Here is a 20,644-nt window from a genome sequence, read left to right on the forward strand (position 1 = left end):
CATGCTTGTAGTTTTAATGTCACTTGTAGCTGTTGTTTTGAGAACCAGTTAATTTCTTCAAGTTCTGCACTGAAAATACTGCACCAGATCCTATGCTCCTCGAGTAATCACAGTATGGCAGACTTCTGAGGAGTGTCCACAATAGAGCAAAGTAACTTCAGGGGTTTGTGGAAGAATCTTGGAAGCTGATCCAATTGGATAGGCAGCAGAAATATTTCATCATGCAGGTAGTGCCAGACTCCTGTGGAAAAGATTAAAATGATTTGGTCTGAGCAAAATGAAGGGGCCTATTTAAGCACTTGAGTAAGCTGCTAAAATGTTGGGTCCTTTGTGAGACTATAGGGACTTAATGTTTGTTTAGATTTATAGTTTCCAAATTGGGAAGCTGTATGTTACCTCAAAATACGGATGTTGTCTCTTGTTACTGCCTAAAGACACCCAAAAAGCAGTTGAATGTGGCTTGAATAGACAGTGCAGGCAAAAAGGACAGGTGGTACCTGCTTGCTTCTGCTGGCTACCTACTTCAAAACTAGCTTCTTGAAGACTTCTGGAAAACTATCTGTTGCAGAGACCTGGTTTGCCACATCTTTGCATGCTTGTGCATTGCACAAAGGGTTTGTTATATTCTTAGTAGCCCAAGTTGTTTCAGTAGCAGCATTCACAGAAGACAGAAGCTTGACATTACATAAAATGTGAAATAGTTAAATGTGGAAAAAAGTATCAGTGAAACACAACATCACAGCACCATCTGCTGGGTGTATGCTTGGTATTTTCCACACACAACTTTATACTGTCGATTTTTACCTGTGTACTGAAAGGTTGATCAGCTCCAGTTAACATTTAACACGAATACTTGTGTAAATGTCCCTTAATATATTTTCATTAAAAGTCTCCCAAGGGAAGTGGCTTGACTGCCAAACTGGTTTCTGGTCAGGGAGAGGTAGCACCAGGAGCAGAGTACGACTGCAGATGTTGGCTAGCCAATGTAGCTCACGCGCATTTTCACTGTGCTAAGTATCTCATGGTGGTAAGTACTGGAAAACATCCTTGTTGGTTTTGCAGTTCCTTCCTCATGCTCTTTACCTACAGTCACTATAGTTTGGGGCAGAGTTATGCCTGAAACAACTTCACAAAGGTGAGCAGTTAATCTCCAATTAGTCTCCAATTTTTCTGAGAAGAAATGTGCCAGCTTTCTAGTTCCAAGAAAAGGGTAGCAAAACTATCCAAATGAGTAGGTTTATGCACTTCTCTAATCTGTCTGAAAGTTGGTTGGGCCAATAAGGGGTACCAATATGTGCCTGCTTAGCTTACTGCTTACTCTTGTTTCAAGGTGTTTTTACACCCTGATTTTACTCATCTACTACTTGGCTGTTACGGTTCAGTAGGACAGGAGCTCAGCTTACTGCCTGTTGACCCAAATGACATGAGGTCGTGGTGACACCACATGGTCTTAAATTGGTGAGCTTTTCTGTTTAGCCAAACCATGCTGAACTCCTTCAAATACTAACGTGGAAGTTCTTGGATCACCTTTGTACTTTCTCCTCCCCCAACATAATCTTTTCTTGTTCAGTTTTCCTTCCGGACAAACTTGATGGAATTGCATAACACTTAAGTCAGCAGAAACAGTTACCTGGAAATCAATTCTGGGGACCTGGTAGGATTACTTGCAGAAGGGAAGGTGACTTCATAAACAGGTGGCTGACAACAAACAATATCTATAGGCCTGGAAGAGCTAGGTGCGTTCTTCTGCCCTGTTGCCTAATGTTTGATAACAGCCTGATTTCTGATTAGAAATCAAGAAATCTCATGGTCAGGGGCATGTTGCTATTCTCAAGTCAAGTTGGTGTGTGCTTTCATTTCTCTTACACCAAGCATGGAAGGAGATCTACGATATGCATTTTACAGTCACTTGTCCACGTGGTGAAACCACTGCAGAAATAGGGAATGCAGAAAAAGCCCAAATGTCTTAAAAGTCAATTTTTTTTTTTTTTGCTGTACTAGGGAGCATATTGCATATTAAAAACTCTGTCCTGATTATCGACTAGGTGACAATCCATTTTAGGTTTATCAATCACAAGGTGCCACCTTTGGTTTAGCGCAATGAATTTAGATGTAGAAACTAAATTAAAACCTTTTTATGTAAGGTTACAGGATAGACTATAATCAAAAACATCGTGTTTGTGATCTTGAAGCAATGTGGAAATAATAGGTGATCTAGATAAAGAATCTGAATTTGTTCATTCTGTCCAAGTATTAGCTTAAAAACATAACTTTTTGTCATCTGAACTCATTCCATTAAAATAGATTCATGTGTTAAATGTGTTAAATATGCTTTTACATTATGAGGAGTCAATCTGAGTAAATCATTTTCCTTATAATTAATAAAGTTATGCAGAGGATTTAAATCACTCTTCAGAGAATCTGCTTAGTCTGCACAGAAAACCTTATTTGTGGATAATTTTGATTCTATCCCTTGCTAGCTTGATTATACCAATCCAGATCATGATGTTAGGTTATGACAAACCCTGAATGCTAAGGCATGTTTTTCTAGTATTTTTAAATATTCATCTTTCTATTAATTTTGCATATCCTTAGAGATTCTGAGATTTCTTGAGGACTGCTTAAAATGCATGCCAATGAGATGGGCCAGCTAATGCTGGCATGTTTGTGCAGTGTCCTCGTTCTGTCTGGGCAGGCTTATGTTCTTCTCAATCATGAAGACAGGCCATGGACCTCTTATGTTTCTGCCTTTTAGACTGAAAAATGAGGCAACAAATACAGTTGAGCACCTTCTTTTATCATAATTTCTTAGCAATTCGTGTGAATCATGAGACCTGTTGCATCCTCTGAGGTCTCCACAAAAAATAGAAGAGAATTCCACCATGATAACTTTAAATATATAGCTATAATCTATAGCAACAAAGCTGACCCACAGCACAAAGTGCTCAAATACTATTTGAGAGTGAAATATGTTCAGTTTTCAGGAAGATACTTAAGGAAGCCATTGTGTAGAGCCCTCTCCTCTGTGTTAGCTGTTAGTGAATAAGTGTGCCCCACAGCAGTCAATCACAAATTGAGCTGTCTGTACAGAAGGACGAGCCGTAGTAAAGTTTGGGTTCATGAGCAATGCATACAAATAGCATTTAAGGAAGGATCCTTTGAAGACCACTGCTTATGTCTACATATATCGAGACATTTAGTGTTTTTATTTAAAGAGTGAGTCTTCAGAGGACTGTTTATTGCTCTCTTAGGCAGGAAGTAAAAGGAATTAGCAAATCTGAAGTCTTTATATATGATCAAAGTATAGCTCAAGAAGGAGGAAAGCTATCTGCCTTGGAAGCTCAAGCACGTGTTGGTTACCAATGACCGATAGTCCCACAACAATTTCAATCCTGAGACGTCAATAATGAGAACTTGAATGTGAAGATAATGGAAAGGGAAAGAGGTAGGGAACGGGTGTCAAAAATACAGTCAAAGGCTTTGTATGAAACATGTAAGTAACTGCATAAATGTGTCCCTGAAGTAAGGGCAGCCAGAACTTGTTAGCTTCTGGGCTTTCGTTTGCTGACATTCCTTTGCACTGATCTGCAAATGGTGCTTAATGGAATTTGTCTGTTTATGAAGTTGGTAGAGCCGCACGTAATATTTGGAAGCTTTATGCGGAGTTGTCTGATACTCATATATGATAGTTTTAATTACCTTAAAAGATCCATTCAGAAGTCCTTATTTTGTAAATCTAAAGGGAGTTTTGAAGGAGGGTTCTGAGAAATGGGGCAAATGAAATGTTTTTAACTGAAAAATCATACATTCATTTGTTTAAAATAGAAATACACTAAAAAGCAGCAAACACATTTGAAGTGTTTTTTTTTTTTTTTTTTTTCCCCATGGAAAAGGGAGCACTAGATGTACTCAATCCTATATTAATAGGAAAAGATGCTGTATTACACTGCTCACTTTGTGAAATTGTTCCTATATGATATGACAAGTAATTGAGTCATCAACCTAAAAAATGAATATTTAAGCTGATACATTTCACTTTTTTAATGCGTTGTAGTTCCACAAGTATCTATGAGCAAATATGACAGATTTAGTGGGACACAGCAGTCACCTTGAAGCAGTGCTCAGTAACAGCTGATTAGCATTATCTGCTCCAAATGTAAAACTTGTTCAGCTTCTCTGACCTCATTAGAGGAAGCTGAGAGAGCTTCAGTAATAAATACTCCTCTATCTCTTTCCTGTAATTTGATTTACGTGGAAGAAAGTTTTAATGACTCAATCTCTGCCACTGACAGACCACAACTCTTTAAGGATGTAGAGGAAAGGTTCTGAAAATAACGAGACTTAACGCTAAAATTAAAACCAAGGAATCTAGAATGCTAACTTCCTTCTTTCAGTAGCACATGGTCTCCAGTAGGGCAGTCTCTTCATCCTCTTAAATTCACAGACATCCTCACAGGAGTGAGGCTAATATATTCAGAGGTACCTAGTAATCTGTTCATACACTTAGATGCATGTACCTGTTTCTAATCATCTAAATTCAAAAGCACTCTGATTTCATTAAAAATAATTAACAATCTGGCACACTGTATTAGTCTTTTGCAATTACTGAATGCAAGAGTTTGGAGTGATAAGATGAGAGTGTTCCATGAATCTGAGAGCCTACTTTACTTTTGGATCTAAATCAAAAGTGCAGAGCACAGGGATTTCAACCTGTAATATAGTTGTTTGGAAACTCTTTTGCTTTGTAATAGAGTGAGACAGTAAATCTTAATTTCACGCACTTTGGATAAGAACATAATGGAAAAAGTAAGGATTGTAATTAATCTGTTCCAAATATCCTTTTATCTGTATTGATACACTTCACATGCCATCCTGAGTCCTTTAAACCTTCTACATTATTCTACTAATCAAAACTAGCAAACATAGCTAAATGGTAAAAAAGCCTCTTGTAGTCCTGAGTTAGGGAGAATTAGTTACTTAGGTAAGACAGATATATTGGCAAATGATGCATAAATTTTCTAGCTTTGCCACTCATTTTTCAGACTCATCAATATTCAGAGCTTTCAAGATTGTCAGGGTCAAGGAGTGACTTGTATCTTCATATTAACAAGAAATGCACCAAATGCCAAAACCCCCTACCCTGTAAACTCCTTACTTCAGCATTTGAAGTGGCATGTGTCACCTGGATAACATCCATTTATCTTTCAGTTTAAAGATGAAAAACTTAGTTTTCATGGTGCTTTGAATTTGAGAGCTTGATCCCACTAAATCTGTTATCCAGTTTAGGGCCCAATTACCAGTCACGGGGATGAATGAAATCTCCGGATAAAATGACACCATGCTGAGATAATTCAAAAGGAATCAGCCACGCTACTTCAGGCTGACACATTTATTTATTTATTTATCTTGATATAGAAGTGGCTCTTTGAAATTTCACTATTTATGAGAAAAAACTTGCTTCTCTCTTGCAGAATCCCCCTATACCCTCAGCTAAGTGAGTTGAGTTATCTTTCTAATACCTCCACGGAGTACATCTTCTCTTCTTAGTCAAGAAGGAGCAAGCCAGATAGATAACAGGTCTGTTTACATTTGCTGGGGAATGCTGCACACTGTTGAAGAACCTTAGCCAGCTGTGGCACCTCTGTGTTCAGCTGAAATCACCCACGTAAGATACAAAATGGACAGTTTGGACTTTGTCTCCTTATGTCTACCATGTGACAGACTCCTCCAGATGAGTTTTTCACCTAATTACTGCTTTGGAAATGGAGACCTCTTCTGCCTCTGACAGTACTTTCCATAGTTGGAAAGTACTAATATATACTAATGTATATAGTTCTAATCATCATACTAATGTATATAGTCCTTGTACCTTGCAAAGGAATGTTTTAGCAATTCGTGTCAATAGAGAGCTTGAAGGGAAATGTATTTGTAGGCTTTTCCTTGAAGTCTCTGATATCTGGGGGGGGGGGTTTCAGAATAGCTGAATAGTATTATGACTATTGCATGGGACACCATGCAAGTCTCTGATATCTGGCCAGGAGACTAAGGAGACGGGGAAAGCTGAAGAATGACTAAAAGACAAAGCTTGCAGGCGACGCTGCACAAGTCTCTGCCATACAGCCAAGTTGGACAAAGGAGAAGGACAAGAGGGAGGAAGACTATGAACCTTCAGCATGAGAGACCCCCAGAGGGACAGCCAGAGACTGATACGCATGCTCCAGTAGGAGGGTTCGGATTCTGGAAACTAATTATAATAACCCTGGTTGCTTTAGAAGCAGTAATGAATATGCGTTAGCCTAGGAGCATAAAAATCAGCTGCTTGATGTAACTGGGGTGCGTCTTGGTGGAGCAGAGACTCCCGGCGCACCCAGCGCTGTTTGCTTACCTCTATTCCTTAAGTAAATTGTGAACTTTCATTATAGTCCTATTTTGAAGACTGAGCCGTTTATAACAGTAGTGAGGACTTCCCCCAGCCCTTCTCTGTCCCCTTTAGCTCCCCTCCCTTCCCCCATCAAACCTAGTTTAAAGCCCTAGTAATCAGCCCAGAGAGCTTGCTCCCCAACACACTTGCGCCCCACTTGCCCAGTCCTGGTCCCCAGATTTTTGTGCCAGGAACACGATTCCACAGAGCCTTCAAACCTTTCTGTAGCTTTAAAGATGCTGAAATGGTCCCTGGCTTAAGAACTAGTTCCCCGCCTGGCACTACGAACCGTTGCTTTGGGCTAAAAGCTGAGGCTCTTGTCTGTTACGTGAACAGCCAGGGAGACTCAGCCTCCCTTCTCTGTTGAGTTCGGTGCTGCCTAGCCTTAACGTTTTCAGTACTCAGTAGCGTCTGCCAGGCTCTTGTATTTTGAGAGGGATTGCACTCCCCTTTACATCATATGGGAATCCCAGTTTTCTGTCTCAAGGGTGAATGGTGGAAGGCACTTGTAAATCACTGCAGGTTGTCGTTGTTGTCCATTGCCATGTAAATTAAGGCCATGCAAATACCTTCTACTATTTCTTCTTCCCTTTCATTTGTTGTCTGGTTTCTACCAAATATTACATATTTGGTGAAATGCCTTAAAACAACATTACTTTTTAATAAACAACTTTTTTTTAAACTTTAAACCTGAGAAGCAACAGGCAGTTTTCTACATTTCCTGATATGATAACATGGTATATGATATAGGGATGATATCATACCTATAGTCTGCTGCAGGCTGAAAAGTAGCCTGTGCCTCAGGTACTGTTTTATGCCTTTGCTTTTGTTACTACATCCCTGTAAGTCTTCAAAAGGGAAATGAAATTATCCTATCCAGAAGAAACACCGTCCAGAAGACACTTGAGTTGTTAGGGCCTGAATTCTCAATGAAACCAAAGGCAGGGATCTTACTGACCTGAAGAAAGAGGCTTTAATCTCTCCTGGCTTGTTTACTCCTGTAGGAGCGTGAAAGAGACGTGTGTCCTTGTATGTGAAGAGGAGGTGAAGGAACAGCTAGTGCAAGGAACACACAAATCCATTGCACCAGACTAACTGGTGGTTAGCTCTGAGCTGGGAGACTGCAACAGAAACACAGAATTATCTGGGTTGGAAGAGACCTCCACGATCACTGAGTCCAACCTCTGACCTAACACTAACCAGTCCTCCACTAAACCATATCACTGAGCTCTACATCTAAACGTCTTTTAAAGCCTTCCAGGGATGGTGACTCAACCACTTCCCTGGGCAGCCCATTCCAATGCCTAACAACCCTTTCAGTAAAGAAGTTCTTCCTAATATCCAACCTAAACCTCCCCTGGCACAACTTTAGGCCATTTCTCCTCATCCTGTCACTAGGCACATGGGAAAATAGACCAACCCCCACCTCGCTACAGCTTCCTTTTTGTGTACCTGTAGAGTGTAATAAGGTCACCCCTGAGCCTCCTCTTCTCCAGGCTGAACAAGCCCAGCTCCCTCAGCCGCTCCTCATAGGACTTGTTCTCCAGGCCCCTCACCAGCTTCGTTGCCCTTCTTTGGACCCGCTCAAGCACCTCGATGTCCTTCTTGTAGCGAGGGGCCCAAAACTGAACACAGTACTCGAGGTGCGGCCTCACCAGAGCCGAGTACAGGGGGACGATCACCTCCCTAGCCCTGCTGGCCACGCTGCTTCTTATGCAAGCCAGGATGTTGTTGGCCTTCTTGGCCACCTGAGCACACTGCTGGCTCATATTCAGCCGACTGTCCACCAATACTCCCAGGTCCTTCTCTGCCTGGCAGCTTTCCAACCACTCAGCCATCTTCAAATTTCCAGATCTAGAGGAACACGCTGGCTGCAGCCTAAAAGCCACATGTACAGAAGCTCCCCCAACAAAGCCAGCCAATCTTCTCCCCGCGACCTGCCAGAAAACAGCTGTCCTGGTTTCAGCTAGGGTAGAGTTATTTTTCCTCCTAGGAGCTGGTAGGGTGCTATGTTGTGGATTAGGATGAACACGCTGATGTTTGAATTGTTGCAGAGCCGTGCTTACATTAACGCTTCAGCTTCTCGCTCTGTCCTACCAGCAGGCAGACTGGGGGTGCAGCAGGAACTGGGAGGGGACAGACCCAGGACAGCTGACCCAAAGTGGCCAAAGGGGCATTTCGTACAGTATGGGGTCATGCTGAGCAATATATAGGCGTGCCTAGCCGAGATGGGGGGGCTGGCTTCTTGGGGTTAGGCTGGGTATCGGTCAGTGGGTGGTGAGCAATTGCATTGTGCATCACTTATTCCGTACACATTAGTAGTAGCAGTACTATTCTCGTTATTATTATTGTTTGTTTGTGTTTTTTTTTTTTTGTTTTTTTTTTTTCCTGTCTTAATAAACTGTCTCTGTCTCGACCCACAGGCTTCATTTTCCTATTTCTCTCCCCCATCCTAGAGAGGGAGGGGGGAGGGCGAGCGAACGGCTGTGTGGTGCTTAGCTGCGGGCTGGGGGAAACCACGAGGACAGCAATGTAGTCATGTAACCAAATTAAAGCCAAAACTTTCAGCCCGGTCCTTGACCTGAATAGGGAGTGAGGATCCGGATCCTGGCATTTATACGTGAGAGTTTATATGCAGCCAAAGTAAATACTGCATTCGGAGGTCATGGTGCTAGATTTTGACAAGTCCGGCATAAAGAAGAGATCTCAGAAAAGCAAATTTAAGCAACATTAATGTCAAGTAAAGTCTTTCTGATTGCTATATTCTTATCTGTCATGACTAGAGAGATGAAAATCTATGATGGCAATTTTGCCTTTTAGGTCATTTTCTTTTTTCTTTTATTTATTTCTTTTATTTATGTTGATTTATCTTACTTTAACAGGCTCTGTACTAATTTTCCTCACAGAATGACTAGCAGCAATATGACCCTTACATGCTTTTTGTATTTAATTCATTAGGTCAACTCTAACTACTAAGCCCCTTGTCAGGTTATTTCTATTAGCAATAAGGAGCAATTGAACCTTAAACATTGAAACCTAGGCTGATGAGCCTATTCCACAAGGTCTCATGACTCCACATATGTGAAGTGAAATCTGCCAGGTGGGGATCATTTGACCTTTACTATATAGGAAGCATGAGGAGTTATAGGAGGAATTGCCACTCCAGGGCAGTTTGAGGTTGAGGTTGTGTAGGGTGCTTTTCTACTGTCCTGGCGAAATGAACTCAGTGTTCCAGAGTAGGCTGCTTTTTCTTCATGTTTTCTACCATCTCTGTGAAATAGTTTTGGAGACTCTGTGAGCTAGTAACATGGGTGGTGAGTACACAGAACAGGAAAACCCTGGTGGTGCTACTTCCCCGTGAAGATGTTTGGAAGCCGGCAGGTAAGTGGTCCGGAGTTAAAAATTTGATTTGGCTTGGGGAGCTTGAGGACTTGGTCCCCAGTCCATGCTACTTCAGGTTGACACATTTATTTATTTATTTAGCTATAGACGTGGCTCTTTGAAATTTGACTATGAGAAAAAACTTGTCTCTCTCTTGCAGAATCCCCATATACCCTCAGTTAAGTGAGTTGTGTTATCTTTCTAATATCTCCACAGAGTACATCTTCTCTTCTTAGTCAAGAAGGAGCAAGTCTAGATAGATAACAGGTCTGTTTACATGTGGTAGGGAATTCTGCACACTGTTGAAGAACCTTAGCCAGCTCTGTTCAGCTGGAATCACCCATGTAAGATACAAAATGGACAGTTTGGACTTTGTCTCCTTATGTCCACCATGTGACAGACTCCTCCAGATGAGTTTTTCACCTAATTACTGCTTTGGAAATGGAGACCTCTTCTGCCTCTGATAGTACTTTCCATGGTTGCTTTTCCTTTGCCTCAGCAGTGGATGATCAGATAAATGAAAGCAGACTTGTTTGCAAATGGGGAGATTAAAGGCTGGCATTGTAAATATATCTGGGCTTCTCTAAATGTGCTGGGAAAACTGGGTGCATCTCATCATGCTGTTATCTTCAGTCCCTATTTACCTGCCCCTAAATTACATGTAAAACTTGTTTATGCTTTTCAGGTAGGTTTTGTTGCTGAAATCTACTTGCCCAGCCAGTTTCCCATAGGTATCAACGTGGAGAGGATAAAAACAAACAAAAAAAGCCAATCCTAACCTCTATAGCATGAAAGGGGAGAGGTTTCATGGAAAAGTGAAGACCACAAGAGGAATAAGTTTTTTTGTGCTAGTCTGGAATCCAGAATTTTGACCTACAAAAAACTGCTAAACACAAGGTTTGGCTTTGTTCTGATAAAGGCTTAACCCCCAGCCTGCCCCAGCTCCATGCCATTCCCTCGGGTCCTGTCGCTGTCCCCAGAGAGCAGAGCTCAGCGCCTGCCCCTCCGCTCCCCTCGTGAGGGAGCTGCAGGCCGCCATGAGGCCTCCCCTCAGCCTGCTCTGCTCGGGGCTGAGCAAACCAAGGGGCCTCAGCTGCTCCTTGAGTCTTGCCCTCTAGACCCTTCACCATCCTCATGGCCATCCTTCTTTGGACACACTCTAATGGTTTTATGTCCTTTTTATACTCTAGTCACCAAAAGTGTGCACAGTGCTCAAGATGAGACCACACCAGAGCAGAACAACCTCTTCCCTTGACTGGCTAGCAATGTCATGCTTAATGCACCCCAGGATATGCTTGGGCCTTTTGGCTGTATAGAATTGTGTCTGTGGCAGAAAAGTTTTCCATTTTTTCCTCTGATAAGTTTCAGTATTTGTCCTTCTGTCTCTCACACACCCTTGTGCTTGGCCACATGACTGCTTTCTGTTCCCCAGATTTTAGATTCAGAGCAAGCTGCTGATGGTGGTGGTGGGAAGGGCTGGAGCGCAGCATGGGTTTGGATGCTGATAGTTGGGTGAGAGCCTTGCAGGGGAAGCTGGAGCCCTGCAGCAGGTGGGGATGCACCAGGGGTGGATCCAAGCAGTCAGCAGCTCTGTGAGCTGAGGGCTGGCTGACACCTCCAATTCAACTCTGCATGGCAGAAAGAGACCACCTGCAGGCCAGCGCTTTCTCTCAATGGTAGGTAACTATACCTTTGTATTCGGGGCCCTAAGCAGGAAACTTTCTTCAGAAACAGATGAAAACCAAAGGCAGGGATGTGTTACTCATCTTAAGTGCACAAGTCTTGTCATTCAGGCAATGTGTATCCAATATGTGATGTCCATCCCTCTGAAGTGCAGTGAATGGATACAGTCTTTATGCATATTTGTGAATTATTTAAAATATTTCAACCGAAATTCCAAAGTTTATTTAAGGATTTAGGCACGTGGAGTGTGGAATTAAAGGCTGGATTAATGGTTTATATCCAAAACTGATTTTCAGAACTGATTCCTCTGAAGCTAAAAGCTATGAAACCATCAGTTCTAAATGTTCAGGTTCCTTTAGTACAAAAAATGCGAAGCCATCACTGCCTTTTAAGCCATGTCAAGGCATGTGCTGCACTTTTATTGGAAGGCTGTTTGGACATACAAGAAGCCTCTCCTCCACTTGAAGATTCTGTAACAGAGCAAAAAATACTTATCTGTAGGGAAAACATTTTAAGTCCAGACTATAAATCCTGGTGGAACAAGTAGGGGCCCGTTTTCCACAGAAATTGTAATTAAGATTATAGCACCTCATCCAAAGATCTTAATCCGCTTGTCAAGGATCCACTTCACTTGTTAGCAGGCTCAGAGCCTACGTGCAGGCATTTAATAAGGTGTCTAGATATGAATTAGTTTTCTAACCAACGGCACCAGTCTTGTAATTATCTGTCCCTGCTTTTGTTGAGATGATATCTCATCTTTCACAAAAACGGGCCGTCGATGGCATGATTTGCATAACACATCACTGGTACAGAGGCTCAACTTAACGTGCACGTCTGCTCTGGGCTCTAGCAGCATTTATTTTACCCTTAATATAAACAGGGGCGCTTTGATAGAAGAGATGTGCTGTAAAATACCTCACGCTCCTCCTCAAGGATGTTACAGACACACAGACCTTCCAACAGTAACATCTGCTGCCGTGAGATGCAAGATGTGTTTGCATGCACATATGCATATACATGTGCAAGTATATTCATACGTGTATGAACAGTTCTTGTATTTTTACATATTTTACAAGCTATTTTAGAGAGAATCCTATTTGTTAACAAAAGAACCCCTCTGCTTGCTTTGGCATTCTCACAGTTTGCCTTCAAAGACAGGATGGCTGCAATGGAAAAACACTCACAGGCTTTCTTCAAAGTCTGCTGATTCTGGGACATGGACATCAGCAAAGTGCCACAAGTACTCCGGCCTCGAAGGCATGGTGTGGAAGAGGGGGCATGGTGCACACCACCTCAGCTACTTGTCTCCTGCCTCTGCCAACTCCCATGCCCCATAGAACTTACTTCTGGAAGACAGTGGCATTTAGGCAGCTCTTCCAGAGCTGCCTAAACACGTTCTGCATGGTTAGCATCAACCTAATGCCACAAACCTGTAAAGCCAGCCTCTAGCTGCTGCATAGCTGCTGTCTGGGTATGAGTTATCTACAGGGTAAGAGCCTCACCTGCATGGAGGGCATTAATCACCCTCAGGGGAATGCTGCTGTGGTTTGGCTGAGCAAAGCTGTCCAAAGGATATCGAGACTGGAATAACCTCTTGCCATCACTTCAGCATGATTATTATCTGAAAATACTTCTGCATAACTGTTAAAAAGTTTACAGATTTTGCTCTTGGAAAAAATAGTCTCCTATCCCTGCATACAATGCACTGAAGTGGAAAAGATGCTTGACCATGGACTTGTTTGTTCTTCCCCAGGCTGTCATTTAAACTCTGCATACTCAGAGATCTGTGTACAAAGTGCTTGCTGAACTGGCTGCCAAATGATGAGAACATGGTGTTTCAGAGTGTCTTGAACCTTGGTGGCCCTGTTCCTGGGAGGTGCTAAGCATCGTTGCTTCACATGGAGTACAGTCTGTAGCCATCATGAAGCACTGTGTGACCTCTTGCCTGGGTACGAAGGTTTTTCCTAAATTAGCCTCCTTCCACAGCCATACGTGGGATTATCAATGTTCAGGTAACAACTGTTTATTCAGTGCCTCAGGATTCTTTACTTCCCTACCAGTGCAATCTCATTCCCCTGTCTGACAGCTTTTTGCAGTGGGAAGCACTGCTTTAATTCTGGTCTCAGATTTTGGCATCAGTCAGGATCATCTCCAAAGATGATGGCAGGGAAATTCTCCTCAAACTGCAGCATGAAGTGGGTAGGAGTGAGGAGGTGGAAGGGCTTGCTGCTGCCACACAGGGAGCAGACACAGAAATCCTAGAAAGGGAGAGATATTTGGGGGAGTTGTGTGGAAGGGCCTCTCCGTTCCACATTTACACTACTAGGAGACAAGGATAATTTCAGTTTTACGGAGGCGGTGTATTGAGAAATGACAGTAGGCTGCAATAATAACCAGGTACCACTGATTATGACGTTACAATATCTTCCCACTTCTCCTGAAATACACCTTCAAGAAATGAAAAAGAGCTGGCTGGAGCTAGAGGTAATTGCTTAGAGAGTGACAGGTAGTCCTGAAAACCATCATATAATTTCTCTGCCAATGAAGTATTCCTCCCCACAGCATATTTCTTATGTATTTGCTCACTCAAACTTACTACTGTTATTAGTTAAGATACTTTTTAATTAAGGTAACAATTAAGGCATGCTAGTTTTGCTTAAATGCCACTGAAATTAAGTTACTCTTATTTGCATCAACTCTTCATTAACAAGCGAGGCTGCTGTCCTAATGTAGTAAGAGAAACTCAGCAGGAGACCATCTCTGCCCTGGATAGCTTAATTTTTCAAAGGACAAGAGAAACAAAGGCATCGGTCCTTCTTTTCTTTATCCTGCTCTTTTAGTTCTTCTCTTAATTTCCTGTAACTGATTTCCTCCTGCTTAAACACGTACTGTATTCCAAGGAGGAGGTATCCTTGTCAACATTTAGCCAAACTATTTGAGTAGAGTTCTTCACCTGTCCTTATAAGTTAGCCTTTCCTGCAGTTAATCAGCTACCATCACAGTGCTTTTATGAAGGAGATAAAACTGCCCATATGTAGAAAGGCTTCTAAGCAATGTTGTCAATGTTTATGATCCTCCATAAATGGGATAACAACCATCAAACAATAACTCTCTTATGCTCTGGACTCTAAACCTTGTTCCAAGTTATAGGGTATAATATTATTTCATTGCTAATTGCTCCTTATAAGTTACAGAGTAATAATCACTCTTTCTCCCGCCTCACCCCCCAGCAATCATATTGTTTTTTGGCAGTATAAAGTGATAAATAGGCAGTTAAATGACTACAAATGTAGTTGACCTATTTCTAATCTTACACCTAGTATTGTAAGCCAGGAGTAACTCCAGTGAGAAACAGTTGTAAAGTGAAGGAAGGAAAGTATTTATGTAAAAATAGAAACATTTTAAATGCAAATAAACTCTTTTCCCCCCAACTTTTGTACTTCATTTGCAAATGAGCTTTATATTAATTTATATTAATGAACGGCAGAACAAATACCTTAAATGAAAAGGTCTTTGTAATGCTCTGAGATAGGACCTCACTTGCAAGACTGATGGTTGTTAGTACAAAATGTTAGTACTGAATCTGACCATGGGAACAGCAGTGCTTTCAAAGTGGATGGAGAACCACAAGGATAATGCATGAAATGAGAGATTTGCTACTAGTTCAGAGGACTTCTTGTATGGAAGATATGGCAGCAAAAAGATGAAACTATCCACATCTAAGTGAGTACAATGCCAAGCAAGTCAGAATATAGTAAATATTCTTCATGTGTAGTGTGGCTTTCCTTTTGGTACTCACTGTGTTTTAAGGGTGTTAAGAACCAGACTAGTAGCTCAGCTTTGCATGCTAGCACATGTAACTACAGTACCTCCTGTTATTCTTTCATATGAACCTTTTTTCTATGAAAAGAGCAAGGATCTTCTTAAACCAGTGTTAATCTGACTGCAAACCAATGAGCAGACAAGCCCAAAAAAAATTTCTTAGAAAAATAGTGAATTACTTCTCCTCAGTGGCCAAAGAGTGGAATATCACTGCCTGGGATAAATTTTTCCCCTTAAAAAAATTTTTTCCTTTCCATTTTCCAAATAAAGGCAACAAACAAAATCCATCTTCTCTAAAATGCCTCTGTAAAGCAGCAATACTTACCAGCATTGCCTAAATGTTTTCTGATGCTGAGGTTACTGCTAGGATCCAGCACTTCCAGAGAACGGCCAGAGAGGAAAGGAAGAGGAAAGGGAACGGGAAAAGCCCTACCGAGTTGGTGTGGTAGTGATTTGGATATCCTGCTTGGATTATTATATGATAGAGAAGCAGAATTAAACATCTAAACCAAGAGTTAATCTTTAACTCTCAAGTAACCCTTCATAATTGCAGAACACATCGGTGAACGGACATAAAATATCCCTGTTCTGCAGGTGGCAGAGGAGACCTTTCTCATCACCAGCCATAGCAGCAGCTGCAAAACAAGGGCATACAAAGAGGTGAGGATTTTCTTCTTTAATATCATCCACAATACAGTAAAGCAGTGCTGATAGACAGGGTCTTGATTTTTGTTCTCTAAGGGGTCAACTTGATCAGGAAGTGCTGGGTCTGTCATTGCCATTCTCTGAAACACCCTGGAGGGGTTTCCTCATCTGCTAGCAATGCCAGGTTTTACCTGTGCTCTCTACCAAACCCAATCCTTGCTGTCACACGGCTTGCTGGGCATGATGCTATTTAACCACCTCCAAATGTGGGCAAGTTTCGTGCCTGTGTCTGGACCTCTGCAGCTTGTGGTCATTACAGCTCCAGCGACTGCACGTGATCAGGGCTTGGCTCGAGAGCTGCTGCCTCGATTCGCCACCTCGCAGAGCCTCACACCCTTAGCTAGAGAGGCAACAGAGGCTCGATTGCCTGCTTCCACCAAAGGTAGGCCACTTATCAGTGCTAAACGTTGAACGTTGTTAAAGGAAGTTAAATAAAAACCCAGGTATCTCAGTTATCTTCCCCGATGGCGAATCAGCTAGCTCCTACCACTGTGTGCATTTTTATTTCTTTTCATGTCAATTGTTCTTTTATACTTTTGGCTGACTAGGTGATTTCTGACTTTATTTTCCTGTGGGTTGGTTGCAAAATGTTCAGTGTTCATTAGCAATCCCTCCCCACGCCCCAATCAAATGCTGTATCTCAGCATCTCAGGGAGCACTGCAACCTGAGACATATACGTGCCAGGAAGGGGGAGGAGGGCAGTACAACACATTCAGGAGCTGCTTCTTGAATCTTTGTAAGCTTAGCTGATAGTATATCACAGATTCATTATGGTTTAAAAAAAAAAAATCAACCTAAATTTCTTATTAAATCATCCCCTAAGGATGCTAAGTTTTCTTTTATCGGTACTTGTGAGATGGAAGGAAGTGAGACACAAAATGTTCTTATTGCAAAGGAATGAAGGAAGAGAAACTGTGCGACTGTCAGACATTATTTCTAAAAATAGTCATATTACTTTTTTTCCATAAGGCAGCAACTGCAATTTTAGAATGAGATCAAATCAAATACACTTGAAATTGAACACTGAAGTCTTTGTTTGATGTTTTTCTTTTGCAGGCTTTATCATCCTTTCACATTGTTTTTCCCCTCCTTGCAACTCTGAGCTATTTTAGCCTTGCCTGAAATCTTTCTACTCCTTTATCAGACTATGTTCCTTACACAAACTTTTCCCTATACTGTCTAAATGCTTTTCATTAGCGTTGTTTGTGCATGAGAAATGCATTGACGTGCTGCTTCCCTCCCTCCACGAACTACAGCACAGCATAGCTGTTACCTAATTTCTTGTTTGACTTGTGTTTGGTATGCTCTGCTACTTCAGAGGACTCTGTAAGTATCTTCTCACACTCATTTGCTGAACTTTGCCACTGTTCGTGCTTATCTGTGTTATGAAAACAACCATTTTTGTGTTTTCTATAAACTTTTATGGAAGTCTGTCTCTGGAAAATCTCAAATAATTATTTCATTTATTCCTAGGATGTTTTGTTTTCTTGAATGTTTCTTTCTTTTTTTCTTTTTCCTTCCACAGTGTTTAATTTTCCTTCTTTCATTTTCTTAAGCAGTTAAAAGCTAATGAAACATGACTTGAAGACATATGCCTCTTGTCTGCATCCTTCCAGGTCATTTGCATGTAACATAAGCAGAGGAGGATACCATCACCATAGCGCTTTTCCCCAAGTAAAAGCAACTTTTTGTGACTATGACCTTCATGTAATATTAAAAGAACTGCATTCCATGAAGTCACTCTAAGCTGCAAACTATGTACTCATTATTTTTAGAAAGAAAATGCATGGAATTCAGAAAAAATGATTATTTGAAGAGAAAGAGGGAAAATCATGTATGATGAAGAAACCAAAGTTCATACATTGTATTAGCTTGGCTACTTTAACACCCATTAATGTGTTCAGCTCTGGGGCCCTTGGCACAAGAAGTACATGGACCTATTAGAGCAAGTCCAGAGGAGGGCCGCAAAGGTGATCAGAGGGCTGGAGCACCTCTGCTGTGAAGACAGGCTGTGACCAATCCTTTTTTCCCCATAATGGGGACCAGCTCCCTGAGGAGCTCTGAGCAGGAAGCTGTGATGTCTTCAATAAAGATCAGCATAAAGACAACCTTTGCTCTCCTCAGACCTGCTGATGGTTAAAATGAAGTTGTACTTATTATTATAATCACTTATTATGTACTTACTATTATCACTTTCTCCCCAGAAAGTCTTAGCATTTAAATAATCACAGAATGGCTCTAGTTGGAAGGGACCTTAAAGACCATCCTGTTCCAGTCCCCTGCCATGGGCCCACTAGACCAGGTTGCCCAGGGCCTCATCCAACCTTGCCTCGAACACCACCAGGGATGGGGCATCCACAGCTTCTCTGGGCAGCCTCAGAGGCCTCACCACCCTCTGAGTGAAGGATTTCCTCCTAACCTCCAATCTAAATTTGTCCTCTTTTACATGTAGTTTAAAACTATTCTTGTGCTGGGGGCCCCAGACCTGGACACAGGACTCCAAGTGAGGCCACGCAATGGCAGAGCAGAGGGGGACAATCACCTCCCTCCACCTGCTATTGATGTAGCCCAGGATGCAGTTGGCCTTCTGGGCTGCAAGCATGCACTGCTGGCTCATGTTGACCTTCTCATCCACCACAACCCCCAAGTCCTCCTCTGCAGGGCTGCCCTCAATGAGTTCTTTTCCCGGACTGTGCCCATGTCCAGGATTGCCCCAACCCAGGTGCAGCACCTTGCACTTGAACTTCTTGAACCTCATTAGGTTCATGTGGACCCACTTCTCAGCTTGTCAAGGATGGCATCCCTTCCTTCTTTAGTATCAACTACACCACTCAGCTTGGTGTCATGTAATGTTTCAGTGTTTAATATCTCTATCCTAAAAATCCCCTGGGTTTGGATTTGTTTTGTCTCAATCAACAAATCATCTCTGTACCTGTGCTTTGACACTTTGCTCTGCTGTGAAACTGGTATTTGGTCTCTTGTAACACCAGTCCGTCCAGTGTCAGCGGGCATCAGGAGCTGGACTCTGGTGATCAGATCTAGTACATTGGGGCTTCACAGAGTGAGCTGTGTCACAGGCAGGATAGATGTAACCTTGCTTGCAATGAAAGGTTGGAAAATGAGGCCTACGCTTCATGCAGCTAGGATCTCTATAATCGCCCCTCAACTTCTAGACCTGTCCTTCACCAAGTTCCCAGAATGTGTGATGGAGGCAGTGTTTCGGAGAGTGTCCACAAAGCTGGTTTTTCTCTGTCTCTATAGCAAAACTGATCTGCAGTTTTTACAGGTAATTGTGCTTTGACAGGAGGACAAACACCTTACTGTTTAAAAACAGGTCTTGCAGGCTTTTAGGTCAACAGTGGAGTCACAAAAGCATTTTTTTGCTTAGAGATTTGCTGTCTCTAGTTTGATTTTAAAGATCAAACCTCCAGACTCTCTGGAGTAACTGAGGTGTAGGAGATGAACCACCTGACTGGGTTAAAAGACCATGCTTACCCTTGAATTTTCTTTATTATTATTTTTTTAATGATTATTTTTGCATGTTTCAAGTACCATTGCAGTAGAAGTGGCTGTGTCCATTGCTGGAAGGACACCGTGTCACTGGGTGCTAGAGCGCCTTGCCCATCTGCTTGTTTCCCAGGCGGAATAACCCCAGTTCTTCTTTCCACTCCCCTCCTCTCCTTACTTCCTCTCCCTCCTCTTGTTCATAACATGGGTTTTCCATCTTCCTTCTCTGTCAGTGAAATGCAATTGAAATTATTATTATTGCTACAGACTATTATCTTAACAGTGCATCAGAATTAAAGAGTTAGGGATGAAACTGCATGTTTCATCCCCAGCATAGAGTATTTTTCAAGTCAACATGTTAGGTCTTGACCTTGGGACCCATCGCATTGCACAGCCCAATACAGCAGCTATTCTGAATTTAGCCCCACCCTCTACGTGTTACTTGGCTAACACTGATTCAGGAACTACAGCAGGCACTTCAGGGAGACAAGAAAGGAAAACTGCAGAAAGGAAGAAAAGCACCAAAATACTATGGTTTTTAAATCTTCACCCATCTTGTGAAAAACAAGGCACAGAGAGGTTTGTAAGTACTAAATGACTTCTGCACTCATCGAGTGTTTCAGTATTGCTGCTGTTCTTATTCAACTGCAGAAGCTATTTGCTGGAGCTACTCTCCTGTGCTGGGATTGCTATCCCTTATTCATGTGAAACACAACGTGTGTCAGGGAATCCATTTTTCTCTCTCTTTCTGGAGAAGAGGAAGAAAGATGAGTCCCCTGGGCAGATGGTGCGTGTTAGTGTTTGCAAGTCTTCCCCTGCAGCCGCCTTTGCAGAATGCGCAGTGTGAGGTTTGTGCATTGAGAAATGATGCAGCAAGAATTTCTTTGGAAAACACTTCCCTTTATTTCCTTATAAAGCAGAAATTGTAAAGCTATTTACTCCTTGGTCATTTTTTTCCCCACATTTTTTCTTTCAGAAAATTAGTTATGAATTGATTTCAGACTTTATGTGATGAAATATCTCAGACATCCTCTCTCATGGCCTGAAGGAATTAAATGAGACTTAAATAAGGCTCAGTGTTTTGCAGTTGTCTATGGTTCTCAGCAATGAACAGACATGCATAT

At 42.0% G+C, this 20,644-nt stretch overlaps 1 protein-coding gene and 1 long non-coding RNA gene across 9 annotated transcripts in view; one reads left to right on the forward strand and one right to left on the reverse strand.

Annotated features, from left to right (window-relative positions):
• On the reverse strand, positions 1 to 15,854 carry LOC119715923 (uncharacterized). Its single transcript, XR_005263440.2, has 2 exons — positions 15,633 to 15,854; positions 1 to 241 (listed from the first exon to the last, which is right to left on the reverse strand). It is a non-coding gene; the product is annotated as an uncharacterized lncRNA (long non-coding RNA).
• CNDP1 (carnosine dipeptidase 1) overlaps positions 11,323 to 20,644 on the forward strand; it is a 20,619-nt gene continuing 11,297 nt past the window's right edge. Inside the window, exons 1-4 of one of the 8 annotated variants that reach the window (XM_072034828.1) lie at positions 11,323 to 11,478; positions 13,239 to 13,434; positions 15,861 to 15,967; positions 16,272 to 16,394. Coding sequence is in view for 1 of the 8 variants with exons in the window: in XM_027451892.3 (XP_027307693.2) it covers positions 17,315 to 17,339 (25 nt within the window). In the remaining 7 variants the exon portion in view is untranslated. Of the gene's footprint in view, positions 11,479 to 12,626; positions 13,435 to 15,860; positions 15,968 to 16,271; positions 16,395 to 17,188; positions 17,340 to 19,945; positions 20,104 to 20,644 lie in introns of those variants that run through there. The other 7 variants (XM_072034827.1, XM_072034824.1, XM_072034825.1 and 4 more) reach the window with 7 other exon arrangements.

The sequence above is a fragment of the Anas platyrhynchos genome, chromosome 2 (assembly GCF_047663525.1).
Source record: "Anas platyrhynchos isolate ZD024472 breed Pekin duck chromosome 2, IASCAAS_PekinDuck_T2T, whole genome shotgun sequence".
Taxonomy (NCBI): Eukaryota; Metazoa; Chordata; class Aves; order Anseriformes; family Anatidae; genus Anas; species Anas platyrhynchos.